The sequence below is a fragment of the Rhodnius prolixus genome, unplaced genomic scaffold, assembly GCF_049639745.1.
Source record: "Rhodnius prolixus isolate KJV_2025 unplaced genomic scaffold, Rpr scaffold_2, whole genome shotgun sequence".
Classification (NCBI taxonomy): domain Eukaryota; kingdom Metazoa; phylum Arthropoda; class Insecta; order Hemiptera; family Reduviidae; genus Rhodnius; species Rhodnius prolixus.
In genome coordinates, this window is record NW_027411592.1 from 24,889,419 (window position 1) to 24,910,895 (window position 21,477).

The 21,477-nt window shown below is 31.1% G+C and overlaps 1 protein-coding gene across 8 annotated transcripts; it reads right to left on the reverse strand.

The window, feature by feature from the left end:
* Positions 1-383: 383 nt before the first annotated feature.
* On the reverse strand, positions 384-18,807 carry LOC141449299 (uncharacterized). Of its 8 annotated transcripts, none has more exons than XM_074118583.1 (13): positions 18,029-18,807; positions 16,518-16,631; positions 14,652-14,994; positions 13,454-13,625; positions 11,129-11,283; positions 9,531-9,626; positions 8,551-8,683; positions 7,115-7,249; positions 5,353-5,568; positions 2,962-3,191; positions 2,710-2,875; positions 1,046-1,155; positions 384-593 (listed from the first exon to the last, which is right to left on the reverse strand). In XM_074118583.1, exons 2-13 carry the CDS (start codon positions 16,579-16,581, stop codon positions 416-418), a joined length of 1,998 nt encoding a protein of 665 aa, XP_073974684.1. In that variant the 5' UTR covers positions 16,582-16,631; positions 18,029-18,807; the 3' UTR covers positions 384-415. The 8 variants fall into 8 exon arrangements, with proteins under 8 accessions (XP_073974684.1, XP_073974683.1, XP_073974682.1 ...); XM_074118582.1 differs by having other exon boundaries at positions 14,652-15,024; XM_074118581.1 differs by having other exon boundaries at positions 16,518-16,638.
* Positions 18,808-21,477: the final 2,670 nt, after the last annotated feature.

Consider the following 21,477-nt stretch of genomic DNA (forward strand, 5'->3'; position numbering starts at 1 on the left):
AGAAGGTTTTTTTTAAAAGTGCTGTATGTGAGTCACTACCATTTCTTTTGCAAAATCTCTTGTACCAGGCCCAAAAAACATGAGAACTCACACATCTGGCATAAATTGAGATCAAACAGTGTACTAAGATGTGGAGCGGCGCAAAGCATCGGCCCAACCACCATTCTGCCGCGATTTTTTTATTACCCTTTTACAGTGAACCAACTCTGGCATTTAAAGTAACCATGGAGTAGGTAAATCTCATAAATCGCAGTGAACTAGTAGTTCCTACTATAAGTACTTAGTACTTCAACAGTATGGAAAAATTAAGGCAGTTTTATATTACTAAATATCAGAAAGTCAAAAATTTAAAAATGAAGATTTGCAAAAATAACCAGTCTTAGTAAAAACATAATTCATTTTTATTGCAAATTTTCTATATTCCGCATGAATTCTTAGCAGCGCCCTTGGTAGGTAAAGGAAATTTGTCTCGGCTACTGAAATTGTTGGATGGTTTAAATTTCTTGATTCCATAATACATGGGAGGAGCGCCGTTCCATCTCCAAACACCAGGCTTCCAAGACTCATATTGCCGGTAATATCGAGATTTATATCTAAAACAGAAGACAATGTGTCTAGTTCATTATTAGAAAGAAAACAAAATTTCAATTAAATTAGAACTTCCAATGTCAACATAAATGTTTGTTTTTTCATTTCTTTTCAAATGAAATTGTCTTAGGATGGATGAGTTCGCAATTCAAGCAGCCCTACTGACGTTTTGTAATTTTTATTTTTTACAAATGAAGTGTTTCTCCCTCATGGTCAACATAAAAGGTGCAAATCTGAACGACTCAACTGATTTGTTAAAACCTGCCTGATAGCTCTTTTGCCTGAAGAGAGAGCACTTTTAACATAAAAAAAAAAAAACTTTTGGCAAATGAGTTATTGTATATCCCAAAATGCATTACGCTTGCAACATTCGTTAACATTAAGATAAAACAGAATCTAGAATCTAGAAATCCGCTTTGTTTATGTAATCTAAAGAATTTAATAAATATTACTTCACCTGTCACCTAACGGATAATGCACCACGGAGTATGCACCGTCCACAATTGTAACGTGCGTGTCCACAGTGTTTGGTGACAGTATGCAAGTCTTCAGGCAATTACTCAAAGTCTAAAAAAAAGTTTGGATAATCAGTAATGTTAATTTAAGATTAAAATGAGTTTTGATGATTATGGTTGATATTTACATTAAAAATTTTAAAATTAAATATACTGCATACTTTTTCTATTTGGTCACGGAAAATATTTCCTAATACAGGCGTAGCCAACATACGGGTCGTTTAATAAATATACGTACTTTACTGTAAATTTCTTTTATCAACCATTAAATAAAATCCATGGCCTAAGACCGGGAATCGAACCGAGTTACCACAATACATATTAGCTTCGCAGGTCTCGCCTCTAACTCTCAGCTACCTTGGCGCCTATACTTTCCCAATGATTAACATACTTATTCCTTATAACATCCTTATTACACATAATTCATCAGCACGTTTCTCTTCTCAATTTTCCTTATTAGTTCTTTTTGATCAGTTTGCTATTCGAATAGCACATTTCGTCAATTATTTTGGTAAAAGATCTATTTTATATATCTCGTTCATTTCAACAACTAAGAATCTTAATTCTTGCTGGTTAATGATGTTTCATCCGTCCAAATTTCGTCCTAGGAGACCACGGACTTTCATTTTCTTTCCATTCAAAAATCTGCCTGGGTATGTTGACCCTGCAAAAAACTGATCCAGTAATAGCTCCGTGCCAACATACACAAACCCTAGCGAAAAACAAGTCCAAGGTGGGTAGTGTCATTAATAATATAACAAAAGTATTGAACGGAAAATACAGTCAACTGAAACGACTTCTTGGACCGAACTCCACAGAAAAAATATTTTTAAAAAAATTTAAATATTGTACACGATGAAATTAAATAAATAAATGATAAAACAGCAAAATGATAATGTTAAACATTTGCTATTAAAATAGATGAAATAATAAAACTTAAAGAACACTATTTAATTTCGCCGGATTTTTATAATAATTATTTAGTCGTAATGTTCTACTTATAGAAATATTAAAATTACATGTCATTTCCCCTTTAGGTAATAAATTACTTCAATTTCCAGAATATCCTTGAGCTCCAGCAATAATAATTTTTTATTTGGATTTTCCTTATCTTGTATTTCATACAAAGTTTTAGAAAAATTGGATGAATTTGATTAACCACGATTTCAGCACCCTGAAAGCTGCTAAAGCTGAGTAGAATGTTGGTTGCTTTATGTTTTCATTGTATATACTTGTATTTTGAATTGTAAGATTCGCATGTTAAACCAATATTTAATAAAATTGATCAATATTATTATCATTATTATTAGTGTCATTATTATTATTATTATTATTATTATTTTTTTAGCGCATCAACAGCTGAGGTTATTAGCGCTCGGAGCTTTTTTCAGTGCACTGCCGGCCTCCGGACAGTGTTCTCTCGTTACAGACAACACTGTCCATCACCGGACAGTGAGCTGTAAGAAGCTCCTAGGAAGAGAAAATCTAAGGGTCAGCAGCTGGATTCGAACCCGGGACCTCCGTGTGGGAGTCCAGTATGCTAACCTCATAGCTAATCCCTTCCCTTATTATTATTATTATTATTATTGTTAGCAACAATAATTACCTCTAATGTGGTGACTCCAAAAGGGTTTCCAAAAATGAATAATGCCTGTAGAGGGTAAGGTTTCCTTATGGAATTCATCAGATCAATCATGCCTTCATCACCTATATGATTTCGTGCTAAGTTCAAAACAGTTATCTTGCTGTATGGTAGTCTCAGAGAAAGAGCCCTAAGAAGTTATTTTAAAACAATTAGCCACCAACGAAAATGAAATACATGTGTGTATATTATTCACCAAAAACTCGATTAGAGAACCTTGTGCCAGCATTTCTGACTTTATTGCAAGCCAAACTAAGTGAAATAAGTGATTCAACTTTATCTAAAGATTTGGCTATTATCTCTGCTCCAAAATCACATACATCATTACAAGTAAGGTCCAACACTTTCAACTTTGGATGTGCAACAAGTCCCCACATTAACGTTTCTATGTCATTATCATTTAGTCCATTCTTCTGTAAATGCAATTCAGACAAACTAGTATTGTGCTGAAAAACAAAGCTTTAATGTACAATTCAACTCGTTCTGTGTTCCTATTATTTTAATTCAATACTTATTTCTTAGTTCTTCATAGAAAAAATTTACTCTATTCATATAACTAATCAAAGCGAAATTATTTTTATACTATTTCTTCAGATCTTATGTCGCTCCTGCGTGATTGCCTAAGATATTAACTGTTTACGCAGCCAACATTACGCAATGTACAAAGGATCAGTAGGAAAGTGCGGTTCCTTAGGTTTAGCGAGCCCTTGCGCAATCTCAGACACCAATTCACACTGACACTGACTGGTTAAAGGTAAATAAAATAAAAAATATATCACTAGTTATATCACTTCTCTAATAACAAATCTTCCAATCATTTAAATTTTCAACGAACAGAAATTTTAAAGGTGCTTAGTGCTAATATGGCAGAAACAAGTATAAACTTAAATAATCTTTTAGTGATAAGTTAGGCTTTAAGCAAAGTTACAGCAACTGAGAGCTGCATTTTCTTCGAAAAATTTCACGTAAACTTTGATAAAATCTGTTTATTATTGTGTAGTAACTTTTTTTCCAACAAGAACAAAACTTTTAATAAATAGAAATATTTCTTTTTATGCAAATTAAATCATTTTCAATCAGTAAAAAACTTTTTCTTCGACATGATAATACGAGTACCATATATTGTACCACGAATTTAATACTTATAGTGATAATAAATTAATGAAATAATGAAATTATAATATATAATATATTATATTAAAATAATATTCAAACCTTAACCTTTTTTATCCACTTTTATCATTTCGTTACACATCATAATAAATTCCATTTATTTATACATTTATTATCTATTAAAGACAATTTTAAAATATTCTCTCACATTCAATCGATTTCTTTTACTTTATATCATAAAATTATATTACTTAACTATTAAATATTTTCTTAAACAATTAGCTACCTTGTTGGAAACGTTAAAAACAATATTTTTTCTTTATTGCACTTATTTTCACTTCTAAAAAAATTATTCAAATCACTAATTACCAATCACTACCTATAATCAATTTGGTTAAACATCTCTATTTTAAATAAGCCCCACTTTAAATGAGTGTAGGATATGACTTGCGAGATGTCTATCTAGGGCTAGATCGCTCCACTGCAAATAACACAGACTTCAAGCCACTCTTTTATAAGGCAGATTACTGGCTACGAATTTTTAGTACCTGCACTGCAACACCAGCGATTTTATTTTAATTTTTGAGAACAGTAATGCTTAGTTAATTTTGTATTCCAATGCTTCCCCAGATTTCTGAGAATATAAGCACTTCAATCACCTCTTTGAATATCTTTAGAATACATTTTTTAGAAACGTAACCAAGGTTGTTGACCTCCTTGTAGACTATTACATTTTTTTTTTAATCAATCTCGAGCTTTCCGATTACTTGACATTAACCAAGAGAAGAACTTCCATCTATCTATGTTAAGATCGCTTAAGCTTACGAGCTTTCTTAATGAACGAGTAACTCTGTGCACGAGTTCGTCTCAATTGCTTTGTTTGTACTAATAATAGTTCACAATTAAGATAACTCTCTTGAGGATGAAGCGATGAAAACAGATCTTTTAGTATTTACCGTCAAATTTGAATTTACTTCTTTCAAAATAACACCAACCTATTAGGTTTTGTTAAGGCTTTCTGATTTCTTTTTTCTCACTTAGTAACAAGATACAAATTTTTTCTTTTTCTTTTCAATTATAATTAGTTTCTTTTATTATTTTTTATATTATGTTGTATTTTAAATAATTTGTGAATATTTCGAAAATATGCAATGAATCAACTCACTTGTTTGGGGGACAACCCCAAAAACAATAAAAGAATTATTTTCGTAATATCTTTCGAGTTATTTCGCTCACCACATAAACACCCATATTCAATCACTACACATATTTCTAAGAGAAGATGCAAAATAAATGCAAGAGAATAATTCATATGGTACATATAGTATTTTAAGGTATTCAATGGACAGAAATTATAGATTCCCATAGAAATTTTAATTTCGAATATGTGACTTGATAAATCGTAAAACAGGACAGAATAAGGTATCTTTGTTTTAAACAGCAGGAAGCTCTTTAAAAGAAGCGTTAAACGCGTTACAGTAATTTAATTCTTACCTTCAAAACATCAGAGAAAAAAAGGGCTACTTTATAAGTTCGAAGATTGTACCCTCTTTGTCCTATAATGCGAGAAATGTCCAGTACTTTGATTGATGTACAAGTTTGCGCAAATTCTGCCACCCAGGCAATGGAACGTACATTTTGTGAGGTCTCAGCTAAATCTAGAAGCTCCAATTGATTATATTTGAGAAGGCACGCTGCGTTAATACGTCCCTGAAACATTGAAGAGAATTGCCTAATTCACTGTACATTTCTGTACTGATGATTGGTAAGTAATCTTATTTTCATTAGAGCCGCTACTTTTTCTATTAGAATTACGCATTGAATCCTACCTTAAACGATAATACAAAACAAACTAATAAATGTTAAAATAAACTATATTTTTAGTACATTACCAAACACAAGAAAATACTAGTAAAGGTCCAAGCTTTGACAAACTCCAAATTTTTTTCCTGAGATAGACGCCTTCATTTTGTGATCAAGATGTTTCGTCCACCTTTAGAATCTCTAAATAAAAATGCGTATCCTGAAGTTGCATTTTGCGGGGTCAATCGTACAAGAGTTGACCTAAACTTATTACAAAGATCCAATTTTAGGCATAAAAACGCCATATGGATCTCTTGCGGTGAACTCAAAATGACGCTGTTCTCTCCTTGGAACCTCCTCAATATTATTATTATTATTCAGCTACACATAAAAACATGATTCTACTCAATTTGCATTAACAGAACCCATTACTATCTTTAGAACTTGGCGGCTTAGATAGGCGAAAGCACAAAAAAAAAAGAAAATGATTTCAATGAAGACAAATTTGGATTTCCAGTGCAATCTTATGCCTGAAAATTCATCAGTTAAATTGAATAAGTAGATAGTATTAATTTCCTGTCCTCATTTGCGAAAAAATATTTAGGAATAAATTCTTCCACAATAATAAATCGTAAATGCATCCATTACTAGTGTCCACTGATATAAAAAGAAATGAATTTGTACATAATGAGAGAAAATTTCTTTTTCTACTCAGTGTACTTTTCAGTCTTATTGTATCTGTTGACAGTATTCAAGAATTGATAATGTTTTAAATGTATGGTAAACGTCTCACTAACCTCTTAAAAATAAGGTGAAGAATCTGTGCTATCAGGACATACACAAAAAATTATTTGGAACAGAGAGGTGAACTTATTAAAAACAGAGCTTTATGAGCTTCTAGGCAAGAAATAATGCCTAAATAATGCTAAAACTACGTTTTCACTTTTCACTCGTGAAAAGTTAAAATTTCCTATTTTATTTCTTTTTTGTTCTACATAGAAATGTGTTCATGGATTAAAATTGTCAACTTTAAATTCTCTCAGGAAATTCGTGATTCGAAAAGTAAAGTAAAATAAAGCCTATTTCTTCAGGTGGGATTTTCGTTCAACCACCAATTTATGTGTCGTGGACAAAGGCGACTAGCAAATGTACATTACTTTACTGTAAATTCTTTTTATTAACCATCAAATAAAATCCAAGGCCTAGACCAGGAATCGAACCCTTATCATAATACTTATTAGTTTTGCGAGCCTCGCCTCTAACCGCTCGGCTACCGTGGCCTTCCTAATTACGTATGTTTACAGCACAATTTTTAGAAACCACTGTTAGCCCTCAAATGATTTTAAAAAGGACTTTTCCTGTGAAAACTCAAGATATAAAGAACTGCACGAACGCAGCAATGCCTTCTGAATCGAGGGTTAAAAGAAAATGAAAAAGGTGAGTTGATAATTACCGGTTTATTGAGTGGGTTTCCGTTCAGTCTAAGCTGCCTTAAGTTTGACACTAATCCCAGTTGTTTTCGAGTTAATTTTGATATAGATTCTATTTCATTGTTCATCACGTTTAATCCAATTATATTGTGATTGAACTGTGGATAAAAATGATTAAATGCATTAAACTTAAATAATGTTTGAATTATTAAAAATATCTATGACTTGAAATGAAATGAATGGTTAAGTATTTTTATGATTAATGGGCCTAAAATCTTAAAATAAAAAAAAAGGCTGCTGGCCATTTATAAATTTTGATAACTGTGAAGTTTCTATGAATGAGAATCTATAAAGAAGTTTCAGAACTATTCAACGATCACGTTTCTAGAAATTATAAATTAAGTTCGAAGATAAATTGGGGTTTATTAAAACTGTCCGGTAGGACAGTTGTATAAGAGTTGATCGTCAAAAACTGCCCGAAAAAGTACCTAAATGCTTTAGCATTAGTCGTTCTTAGGGAGAATCCTAAAAGATTTCTGATTCAAATCAGGTTTCAAGACCCATCAGAAAATAAAAGTTTATATCTACTTATTTGTTCACTAGATAAGAGTAACCATTATTAAAACCTCAGCAAAAATAAAGTTTTGTACTGAAGCAAATACCACATACTAACTTCCTCATTTTGCTAGACAACCCAGCAAGCTTGTTAGCCTTAATGTCAGCCCGAAAGTTTATGGATAATCATTTAGGAAGTTTATATGACGATTTGGATTCTCGGGTGGACTTAAATAATGATCTTCAAGATAATTGCGAGGGTAACAGAAAAAAAAGTCCTGCATCCCATTTGATACCTTAAGGAAAACAGCAGTTAAGGAAAACATATTGGGAAAACGCCAGAATTTCTGTATGCCTTATTCAATTCAAAATCATCATTGAATACGATAGTGCAACAGAAAACATAAGCAAGTACGTAAGTACTTTAATTGTAACAGTAAATCTCTCATTTAATGATAAGTAATATTAAACACAATTTAAGGGAAGGAATCAGCTCACAGTTTGCGTTCTAGAATTCCCCACGGAGATCCCGGTTCAAATCCAGCTGTGACCCTTAAATATTCTCTTATCAGGAGCTTCTTTCAGCTCACTATCCTGTGATGGAAAGTGTTAACTGTAAACGAGAGAACATGTCCGGAGGCCAGCAGGGCACTGGAAAAGGCTTCAAGCGCCAATGATCTCAGATGATGACGCGCCTTAAACTTGAAAAAATAATTAAATAAGTAATAAAAATAATTAAAATTATAACCCTTACTTTCTTTTTACACCTCGCATTGTGAAAGAAAATTAGTTGGGTTCATTGCCGTAGATATAAAGTTATGTTAAAATATTTTATTTTTATTTCTTCATTAATTTTCTAAAACAAGCTAATACTAAGCTATGTAGAATATAACTAGGATACTACCGCAACATAATAGGCGATCAGTGCCAGTCCAATGCTAGTAATGCGGTTATAGCATAAGTCGACATACCTTATTTGATCATTGTAAATGCAAAATTCAAAGATGACAACTATATCATCATCAACAATTCTTCTGCTGTAAAAATAAAATATATTATTTGAATATTAATAGAATTTGATTTGTACATTTCATTTTGTTAAGTGTTTTGTTTTGAAAATTCTGGTCTAGATAAAAAGCTATTTTTAAGGTCGACATAGAGCTAAAATGTTTATCCAATAGATACAATCTTTTAGTTTTATTGTATTACATTCATTGAAACACTAGCACATAAGTAGCGTTTTGTTTAAATCGGTCTGCTCAGAGTTCTTCATAACTCCCTTTATAATAACTTCATTTTAGCTGGATAAAAGAAATTTTATTATATTTTTTGTTTGAAAACATTCTAGATTCACAAACTTCTGTAGAGAATTAAGAGACAACAACATCTTTTCAATAAGTAATAATCAAATAATTTATGGTGCGAATCACAATAATTCACAATAATTTTGGGGTCCCTAGTTTGAGACCCGAGCTAAATTTATATGGATTGCAATTTGATAGAAGTCACTATTTTGGACAATCTTTGTCAAAAGGGCACAAAAATGCCCAACTGTAAGTACCTCTTTACTAGATAACTTGTTCACTTATTCCAAAATGGCTTTTCTGTAAACTAAATATCTGTTTTTTTTTCCTTTTGAGATTTTGAATCATTAATTCTTAAATTAAATAGAAATTTATCACATTTATTTAAGTAAATTTGTTTATAAATCTGCCTTAAGAAGTTTTGATGTATCTATTAGGTAATTAATCAAAACTTTACTAAAATTTTAGTTGCAAACGTGAAGCAATTTTTGAAAAATTACCAAGAGAATAAAATTTTTGCTGTATCGGTAAGACTAATGGTCTTGATGTTTAAAAAGCAAATAACTGAAAAAATGTTTACCCTATGTGATTCTCCACTTCTCTCCCATGTAATACTAAATCCCAGTAATTTTCCTTATATTTGCGACACATTGATAAAAGAAAATACTGGGACAACCTGTAAAGAAAGTAAGTTTTAATATTAATACTGATTCAACATATAATGTTATAAATAACTTAAATAAATCCCTTGATAAGTCCTTTAAGAAATCACAAGAGGAAGAGTGTTTGGCAATGGCCAGAAAAAGTCATCACTATGGGGGGGGGGGAGCTAAATGAGAAAAATTGAGTAGAAAAAACGAAAAAGTTTTTTTAATTTTTAATTTTAGTTACTTTAGCATTTTTTAAATATTTTTTTTGCTTGGTTACTTCATTACATATCTCTAACATTTATAAATTCTGTTACGATTCCCAGAGGTTTATAATAAAGAGTACCTGAAACATAGTGTACCAAAAAAGGGTACTTTGATTTCTCCAAAGCTTTTCATACAGTTAAAATCGCCACTCATCTTCATAAAATTGAGGCTAAGCTCCCTTCTAAGTGTTCCCCCCCCTTTCTTAATTAAAATATCTCAATTTGTTAGAATTATTATTTTTTTTTCTTAAATCAGTTTTGCAACTTCTTGTTCCACTAGGGAATCCTTCTAAAGTGATAAGAACACAAATGTCCGGAGTTTTAAGAAAATTTGCGAGTAATAAATTTTAAAATAGTTGTAAAAGAAAGACATGTGAGTGTGTGTTTTACAACAGATATTTTTTCATAAACTAACGAATTTCCAAGTAGTCGGCAATGAACTCTTCCAGCGTATCAACTGCAATATTCTAGTTTCGCTTCTGTTTCAAAAAATTTCAAAGCCTTGCCATAAATTAAAATTTGATTTTTTCATTTATTTTTATTATGTGCTTACAATTCTTAATTTCCAATTCCATTTAAGAGACTTATTTAATAACTTATTTTATTCCACTTATTTTTTTTAAATTTTTTAAAGTTTCTCAACTTCGAAAACGATTACTTAAAATTAGTTAAATTCGTTTATTTTACTTTTACATCATGTTCAACTTTTGTATTATTATGATTTTTTTTGTATTTTCTTTTATAGTTAACAATTCTGTTTTAGATTGTTTTTGAATTTCAATTTATTAAAAGTTTATTTTGTTTTACCATATCCTTTATATTTTATCAAGCTTTAGTCTGTTTGTAAATATAAATAATTAAGTTTTGATAGGGTCTTAGATAGTTAGTTTAATACTGTTAGATTGAATGGAAGTATTTCATCATATTTAGAGATCATAAATTTATTTTTACTTTATCAGTAGTACAGATTTGCTTTAATTTTCCGAATCAGAAGTGATTATATTAAGATAGAATGAAGATGTTGATTGCCTTCTAAGGGCAATTATTTTAAAAATCAATGGTCGTATGTTCTGAAATGTTAGTTAATAAATCATCTAAATATGAAGAAAACTTACTAAATCTCTTATCTGTAGATATGATTACACATAACATACTTTTCGAAGCGTAACAGTGAGTTTTAATGAATACGCTTTCATCATTGAAATAAAAACTAATATAATAATAAATTCTGTTAAAATTTGCAAATATAATTAGGCCATATGTACTTATCAAAAAGTTCACTAGAGCTTTCACTGCCGAATTTTAATGACGGTTTAGCAGCCCCTTTTTTACTTAGCTCTCCTGCAGATTCTGATTTTGGATAAAAAAACTTTTCGAAAACTTCTATAGTGTCACGTCTGGGCATCCATGCCTTCACAATCTAAAAAAAAAAACATCTTTAGTTACACAAAAAATTAATTATTACACCTTTAAAGTTTCCTAATTATATCATAGGGTTAAGCTAGCTGAATGGGCGATTATGTCCAGTTTACAATTAGATACTGAATCAATCATTATTGTGAAATTAACGCATTTTAATTAATTTCACAATTGAATAAAATGAATCTCAAAAAGATTTACTAAGCTAAAACCACTCTGAAGCAATAACTGCTCTTCTCCTAGATGCAGTGATCCTGAAGTACAACTTGCCTGAGGAAAAAAAAAAGCGCTTACATAGTAAGATTATAATTTTTCTTAGAGATGACAGGATTGGTGATTTGAAAAACCAAATTAAGAAGAATTCAATCATTAAAACTATAAAATTTACGAAAAAATCTCCAGAATTTCGAAAGATGGTGGTAGTCTTGAGATCTTTATTTATTCAGTCATGATTTATTTGAGAAACTAAACACATTAGTAAGTGGTTCCGAGTTGTCTTAACTTCGGACAAAGCACCTTTGGAAAAAGTAGCCAATGCATTATAGATAACAGTTTTTGGTGAATGATTCATTAATCCAAAAGAAAGATTATTGCCAATTTCACTCATAATTTTTTGTATATGTTTGAATGTCAAACTATACTTCCTTTTTATGAAAAAAAAAGAAGGTTAGATTTTGGGTAGATGGGAATGCCGTAGATGGCAGTGGAGGAGGAAGACCGTAGACCGCCGAGTGGAAGGCTGTTAACAAATATAAGCCCTAGCCCTAGTCGAAAGATTGAAATGTTAACAAATAAAAAAATTATGACTGAAATAATCAAGGAAGATTTTTTTTTTTTTTTTCAGTGTTATGGGACTAATGTTGCGCATAAGTTGGAACTTAGGAAAGAAATTGCTGTAGCTAAGTGATACATTGCAGAAGCCAGCCTAATCTATTTGCCTTACACACGTGAAGTTTAAAGGTTTCATGCTTTATCGTTTTTACTGTAGAATTTTTTAATGACTTCTAGTAAAATGTGCAAATATAATTAGGACTTATGTACTTATCAAAAAGTTCATTAGAGCTTTCGCTGTCGATTTTTAATGGCGGTTTAGCAATCTTTTTCTCTTAACTCCTTCTTTCCTTTCTTTTTTTCCTTTTTTTTTTTTTTTTATAACAATCTGTCATTCCTGGCTATTCTTCAGCTTCAAATTTGATTTTTCAAATTCGAAGGTTTTTGAAGAATCTTAACGATCGGTCAGAGGTCTTCGAATTGTAAAAATTAATATCTAACAAGTGCGAAGAGAAGAGCAAGGTGAATACATACGGTTAGCATTATGAACAAATTTCTCTTAAGAAGTTGATTATACTCGTACAGTGGTAAATTTTGCAATTCTGGTTTCAGATTAACAAGTATCTTCAAAGTCAAGCAGGTTCATTAGATCTTTATGCAGATTTGGACTATTTTTGTCACGCTGACTAAGAATTTAAAATCCTTTTGTAGACCCATAAAGATTAAAACATTGAACATCTGCAATGTTTTAGTTTAGATGAACATGCGAAAATGGTTATTCTTTTCTACTATTAAGTACTGTCCTTGTAGACTCTTAGCTATCTTGAATTAAACTCCTTCCACTCGGCGGTTTACGGTCTTCCTCCTCCACTGCCATCTACGGCATTCCCATCTACCCAAAATCTAACCTTTTTTTTTCATAAAAACAAAGTATGGACTCCCATCCGTAGGCTGAGCCGTTATTCAATGAAAGGAAAAATATGTAAAAACTTAATTTACATTAACTAATCATGTTCTAAGTAAAATAAAGTAAATTAATATTTATTATTTCAGGTGGGTTTACTCCAACTAACGATCGGTAGTCGACGGAGGCTTACAGCTAACATACTTTCTGTAAATTTTTGCTATTTATCCATTAAATAAATCCAAGGTCAAGTTCAGGAATCAAACCCACTACCACAGTAAACTCAGCTTTACGTTCCATGCAAACAACAGCTCGCTCAACGATGCGCCTAATCCTTCCCATTACGTCCTATTAACCTCTGCAGTGTTAATAGTACTCTTGTGTAGAGTAGGTGAACAATCGGACACCCTACAACCATCTAAGGCGCGGAACCATCTCTACATGAGAACAATATATAGCTATGAAGAATAAGTATTCGGTCAAATTTGATTATTACGTTTTTCAAGAAGCTAACTCTCAAAATAGCATTTTGCTTCTTCACAGATTCCTCTGCACCGTCTTCTGGTTCAGAATCATATACTGATGATTCCAGTTCGAATGGATCTGCGTAACCCATCCGATCTGTCTGCTCATCGAATTTTACTGCTTTCAGATTAAGGAATACTTCTCTGAAAAACGTATAATTTTTTAAAAAGTTAATAGTTAACTACCAAAAAAAGAACATAAAAGAATTTCAATTGTCAAGGTATGAAGGTGATTTGAAACGAAGGTGCTAAACAATACCGTCAAGAACTAATTTCGGTGATTATAGTTTAATAATTGGAAAGAGACGATAAACTACATTCCATCGTCTCTGTATCTGTATTAAGAATCGCCAGTGGGCACTCTTAAAAATGACCAATAAAAAACATATCCGCCGGTGTAAGGCCACGGGACAAAACCGTTGTCAGTTATATTTCAAATAAAATTACCATGAATTGTATGAATACTGAATTTATTTTCAAAAATAATTTTATTCACTAGGAAATGTAAGACTTCAAGTGGCCAGTAATAATATTAACATTTTTCAATTATTTCTCGTTTTTTTTCTCAGTAATATCTGGTGATAAATGATAATACCAAGAAAATTAAGGGTTAAATATTTTAAATCGGCAGAAAAAAAAAATTGAAGGAAAATTCCGGCAATTAGCTTAATTAATTAGTTAGTTAGTTTTCGAAAGGCTATGTAGATGGAAAATTTATAAAAAGAATTTTATTTTATTGGCTACATTGATAAGAACTTTTCTGTTTTGTTTTTCGTTATTTTAATCTTAATTTGAGTTTCCTTAGCGGTTATTTATCTGTTTGGATTTTATTTTTCAATGAGAAGATATTATAAGTGCAGCTAGGAAACCCAATATTACCGCCTCTTCGTTATTTAGACATTTTTTTTTATGTACGTATATTTGGGTGTTATTTTGTTACAAGGTGAATAACATATTTGAGAGGATTCCTTCGGTACCCTCCAAAAACGAAGTGGCGTCTAATTAAGGCCTCGCCCCAGCAGCCGCTACTATTGTATCGAATTTTCTACTTGGTTTAAACTTTCCCGTGATAAACAGCAAACATCAAGGAAATATAATAAGGAATATAAGTTATTCATTTTTGCACATAAACTAAAACACTCTACTCTTTTAAGTAGAATCAAGTATTACCTAAGCAATAACGGTTCCTTAATTATTTTCGGGAGATTAATAAGACTTTTAGTGGTGTCTGATTCAATGTCACTGTCAGTATCAGACATCTTGTGGTATGATCTTCCTTTTAGTTTTTCTTCCATGATTTCTATGTCTTCATTCAAATCAATCTCGATTCTAAATTTATGATCATCAGATTCTGGCTCTTCATGAAAGACAGTTTCCTTAATTTCTACTAAAATATCATCAATTAAGCTTTTAATTTCAGTTTTTTGGGAGGTTAATACTTCTTCAGGCACGATTTCTTCTGCGATGTTTTCTTCTGCGATGTTTTCTTCTCCACCATAATTTACGAAAGGTTCTGCATTTAAAAGTATACTAGGTAGTTCGCCTTCGACAATTAATAATATTTAATTATATACATATATATGTTACAAATATTAATTTAAAATTGATTGCTTGTTAGTTAATTCCCCAAAATAAGAAGAAGAAATATGATAGAAAATAAAAAATATAGCTAGATCTTAGTGTCTGAGTTGAAATCTCAGTTATTAAGAGCAATGTTTCATCCATGTTACAATAGGCGTTAACTACCAAAAAGTTGTAGTGGCAGTACGGATATCTTACTACCCTACTCATATTTTAATAAAATTTAAGGAAAGGGTATTGTATTTAAGAAAAAGGTATTAAGGCAGTATTGCTTAATAATGAACTCCTTTTGATGTTTGTGAGGAAGCCTAATTTACCTAGTTTTTTTAGATAGCCGAAAGTAAATAAACATTTAAAAACAGCCACTTTTTTGGATAAAGTTGGCATTAATAACGGAAATAATGGATTAACGATGATTTTGCTCAAAAACAAGAAAGATCAAAGATCAAGATTTTATTGTTGAAAGCTCCCCAATAACTTCACCGTTTTCAATTACCTGTTTCCTTTCAACTACTCAACACTGAAGAGAACTAATGCGATATTTTAAATTATGAATGAAACATTACTAGAAAATTAAGCAATATTACTTTTTCGGACGGCGTAATTAATCTTAATTCAACGTTCTCAATTTACACAGATTAAGTGCTTATCTAAAACTGATTATTAGTAATATAACAGGATGGTTAAGAAATATAAATTATTAAGTGAATTAAATATCAAAACACTTGCCTCTGGATTTAAGCTGTATCATCAAACTGTAGTTATTTAATTATTCAAATTTAAGGTACAAAAGAGTTTAAAAAATATTTTTTTCACCACAAGTCATTGATAATTATCAATCCATCCATAAATAAAACTAAGTGAAAGAACTAAACTGTGGATTCGTCCAATGCATCTTGACGAAAAATAGTTAATTTTTCATCTCGAAAAAATTAATTGAACTATCTCAACGCGGTGGAAATAATTAAAACTTAATTATTTCATCCTCTTTCTCTGTTATGCATACGCTTATGCCTAGTTTTCTGCAGTTTTTTAAATAAAGATCCGTGGTGGTATTAGAACTAATGACTAGGTAATGATATTAATGAAGACTTACTGATCTTAAAAACATCTTTTTCATATTCTAAGGAATGCAAAACTGTTGTTTCTATTGAGAAAATGGAAATTTTGCCCAATTAAGTAAAAATATTAAGCTATAACAAATTCCCAGAATTGCTTCTCTTTCGATGATTGACTTTTAGTGTGGTTTAAACAAAGCAAATAAACAAAATTAAAAAATGAAAATCGAAATAGCTTCAAAACAAAAAAAAACTTTCATCACATAAATGTTTGTGTTATGGCAAGTGTTTTGATTTTGAATGGGGGCGAATGTTTGGTTGTGATAAATTAAGTGGGTGTAAACGAGGGATGCCAGAATTACAGAACCTTACTAAATATGGAAGAATATATACCCACCCCAACTTTCTCCTGCGTAGGAATCCGATTCTTGAAGAGCATCAGTGGAGTTAACCTGACTCATTTTCTTACCAAAATATGCACTTGTCTGAATTTCTTCATCTGACTCCTCTCCTGAAAACTATACGTTATTTAATTATTCAAATTTAGGGTACAAAAGAGTTAAACAAAATACTTCTTTCACCCAAGTCATTGATAATTATCATACCGTTAAAGCCTCCATATCATTAAAATTATTTCTTATAAGGCATATTTAGATACAGTAAAAGTATGCGTCTTAAAAGTCATTGGTTTTAGAGGAAATCGGAAAAAAATGGTCTGAAATTTGAAAACAAATACCCTTCAATCGATATTCATTACAAGAGTTCCTTCCAAGAAGTCTTACCATAAAATAAGATACAACATGAAATAATATCTTATATTTACAAAGATGTCATTATTAGACTCATATACATCTCTATAAATGTTATGCCCCCTGAAAGTAGTAATTTCAATTGTTGGCTTGTTTGATATTATTGTAATTTTACGCCACTACTAAAGCAAGGGTATGTTGCTGAAGCTAATAAGTGTGCGAAATTGAAAGAGAAGCTGTACATCCGGTGAATGTTACCAAAATTTAATACTGGCGATAAGATGTTAGTAAGAAATACATTCTTAACAGCCAGCGTTTGTCGTTCCAAGAGGCCCTATAGAGCTGTACATCAAATACCTATATCAAATCAAATTACAAGTCCAACTCCCTGACTATCGTTTCGACCTATAACTTATTTTTAATTACTTAAGGCACATTAATAGTTTCTTTTTAAACAGTCAATTTTTGGTTTGGTTTTTTTACTTTCCCTTCGCAACTAAGGAGTTGCATCATCAAATAATTCTCCAAATTTGGTGGAAATAACTCTAGAATTCTCGCATGATATCCGCATGTCCATATGGACGTAGCAATAACATTTGTAGAAAGTGAGAAGGCAAGCCTTTCTACACAATAACATAAACTCCTAGAAGTTGCCAGAATTAAGAAAGAATGGACTGCTAAGTAACTGAGAACAAAATTAGATAAAAGTGAAACTAGAAAAAAATAATTTAAAAATGATGTAAATTTTGCACCTAAAGTGCATTAGGAAATTAGTATGATCGTTATTACGCCCGTCAATTGCAAAAAATTAAAGTAAATAAAACAATTGGCTGTTAGATGAGTAAACAAAAATCTGGCTACTTTGGAAAGATGATTTATCTATCACCAAAAGATAGAAGTTGAAGTTAGTAAGAAGAAACTTCTTAATTTGTTAACTAAATATATAAGTTCTTTGTTTCCGGCGTTGTCTAAAGCTGGGTTATATGCTTAAAACTTTGTCTAAATCTCGGTAATATGGACAAAGTGCTATCACGATGGGTGTGAACTCATTTTAAAAATTAAGGATATAATTCTGTTTTCTTTCTTATATTTATTAATTGTCAGTAATAAATCTCCTATTTATAATATATTAATCTTCTTATTTTACATAGTTAATCACTTTTGTATAATCTTCTGTCGATTCAATTCCTTTTTCTTCGCCTGTCATTTCATCTTCCATGGCTGATCTTCAGTAATTCTAATCACTTTTTTTTTAATGAAGTGTGCCAGAATGAAATATTCACTTCATTACAACGTCTAACAACAATCTTTTTAATATAAAACTCCTTAAACAAAGAACATTTTTTGTATAAACATATGATGTTATTCATATCATATTATTCATAATTCATATAGGCAACCATTTCAATTTCTCACAGGTTTGTTAAATACATTATCTAATATTTTCATAACAATGTTTAAAGAAAAATCTACATCACTAAATAAATTAAAAAAAAACTAAAAACAAATGAAGTAAAGAAAAACCGTTTTAAAGAACTTCATTACAGACTAGAAATCAGAAAGTGAAGGAAAGAGAGATGTGATTAAAACTCAATGGAGTACTGAAGGAGACGAAGATTAAGAAAAGATGGGATTTAAAGGAATCAAGCTTACAAGCAGTTGTCTCTTAAGGAAAAATCATTACAATATCAAATTACTTATTGATATACTCAGATAGGTAAGTATTTAACGGGTTTTTGGGAAAGTAAATGCTGGAAAAGATTCAACATCTTGAGCGTAAGAATGATTGCTAGGTGATTTGTGTATATTCAAATTATAAATAAATTTCACCCTATAAATAACTTGACTATCCACTCCTTCTCTAACAAACATTTAAGATCAACCTAAGATTTAAAATAAGATCCTTTCAGATGAGATTAATTATCAGATGACATTGTTGTATTAGGGTAAAGGGACCAGTAATTGACTGCTTAAGAAAAAATTCGAGTTTAAGGTAGAATAACTTCCGTTATTTTGGCTCCAGGTGTAGGTTGTAAAATTGTACCGCTCCAGTAGGATGTATTTTATTTTATTAATATTTTAAAAGCAGTAAATTCGATCTTTATGTCAACCAAAAATGATTTTTTTTGGAAGTATGTCAATGACCCAGTAATTGACATACCGAATTTTCGGTGGAACCAGTGTTTGACATGGGGTGGGACCAGTAATTGACATACAAATATATTCATGAAACGACATAAGGTATGCATTCAACATCACTTTCAAATCTAAATAAATCACTTAAATCACCTAAATCACTTTTTCAATTGGGTTTATAACAAAAATCGGTCTTATTCATAATTAATTACAATCAGTTTTTAAATAGGCAAACCTAAATAATCTAATATTTTTCAACATTACGCTATTTTATACAGTTTTTGACGACCAACCCTTACACAACTGTCCTACTGGACAGTTTTAATTAAGTCCCCAAGCCAAGACAGGTAATTTGAATAACAGCCCTTACTTTCAATAGTACCAAGGAGATATTAGCTAACATACTTGTTAGATCGTACACAATGTCTGTCGGCTCGCTTTTATCTCTTTCTCTCAACTCTTCCGCTCTCTTATCCTTTCAAGTTTCCGCTAAATATTTTGTTACTTAAACCTCTTTTTGGGAATTTTTTTTTTGGTTCTCACTTTACCAAACTCTCTACTTCCGATTAGACTATGTGGTCACATCCTTGTTTTATCCATTCCGCCTATAACGTTGCTACTGATGGCATCTACGCGTCCTTGGGTTCGAGTTGTTGGTGCTTTCTAGTGAACAAAATTTCTCCTACGCTTCCCTTCTTTTGGAGCGCTTCGCTAATATTTTCCACAATCTGTGCTGCCAGTGTCATTTGCTTCGAAACCAAACTATCTGAATGTAATTCGTTCTTATTTTCTGCATCTAAACAGTATTTGGTTGTTTATTATTACTGAGTTACCTCTTGGGCTCATGTATATATACACTGTATATATACTCATATACACTGTGCACGTTCATTGCGTCCCGCCTCAGGTTGTAAGCATTCGCACTTACAACAGTAATAAATAAATGAAACATCAATGAAAAAAAAACTAGATTAAAAAGTAAAAAATGTGTAACATCACTAAGTCACCAACTTCTCCACTTATGTTTAATTTCGCACCTGGTACTTCTCTTTAGGGAGCTTCATTTTTCCCCTGGCCGTTTTATTTGATGGAATTCTATGGTTCAGCCATTTCCTCCCTTTCTTCTTTGGCATGTGGCAAGGACCCAAAACTGAGGGAGAATGAGAGATTTTCAAACTCCGATAAGTGGGCGTCGTTTTTATCAGTCACGTTGGCCTCGTGAAACTGTTCGGCGATCTCGACTATTCCAGTTTGTTGTTCTGTACAGAATAATCATTCTGCATGCCCTCTTGAAATAAGGCGTACATTTGCTAATTCATTAATTTAAACATATTTTGTTGGAAGTTTTACTATTTATTTTATGTTGCCGATTTTTATCAATGATTTTATTTTACAATGTATTGAATTTTAATTATAATAAAATTTATCAACCTATCTTATCATTTTCCCTGGAAGTCAATCACTGGTCTCAAACAAAAAAGCTGTAGGACTAGTAATTGACATACATGTCAATTACTGGGCAGATTGCCGTTTCAAGGACCAGTGATTGACAGCCCCATTTTAATCCTCAATGCTTCTTATAATTAAAAAAAAAACTACATAAATTAAAGCTACAAGTAATACTAATTATAACAGAACATTGATAACCACACGAATATATGAACAAATAAACGAAAAATAAGAAAAAAGAAAAATTATTTTCTTATCAATCCTCCTTAGCAACGGCTTGTTTTTTCCCTGATTTTGAACTTTTAACACAAATAACCGTCCACTGATACCAAGGAACCTTCCAATAATTAATATTTTTCTGGAACTGCTGCCTAAAGGCTTCTCAATAACGAAATTGAAAGAATCACCACTAAAAACGGCACATATCCCTTATAATACCAGTTTATATCTGGTATGTCAATTACTGGTGCCCAGTCAATTACTGGTCCCTTCACCCTACGTCTGTTTGGAAATTTGGTGCTAAAAAGCCTTCATAAACTTAAAATCACTATATTCAATATTTCAATCACTGTACAATAGGAAGAAACAAAAATATCTTTCCAAAAAGTTATTTAATTTCGATGAGTGTGTGTGTTGTAAAATTTTGATGATGAATCTATCCAACTAGATACTGCGAAATTTTAAAGATATCATTAATAAATACAAAATTCCAAAAATACAAAAATAGAAATTATACTTTTTTTACTTACTTTGTTTCTGCTAAATAAGCCAACGTACATCTAAAATCGTGGCACTTGTTTTAAATGTGGAAAACGGTATGTGGATATTTCAGTAGTGAACGTTCTCGTGATTCGAGAGAAACTAAATGGTAGAATATGCTAAATATGTTCTCTTGGTTAATCCTAAAGGGATCTTATTGTTACTAACTAACATATTAACAATAACTTAGGTTTAAAAATTTATAAGAAACAAGAAACTTCACACGTTTAGATGGTTAGATTAAATCAGAGTAATAGAGCTGAT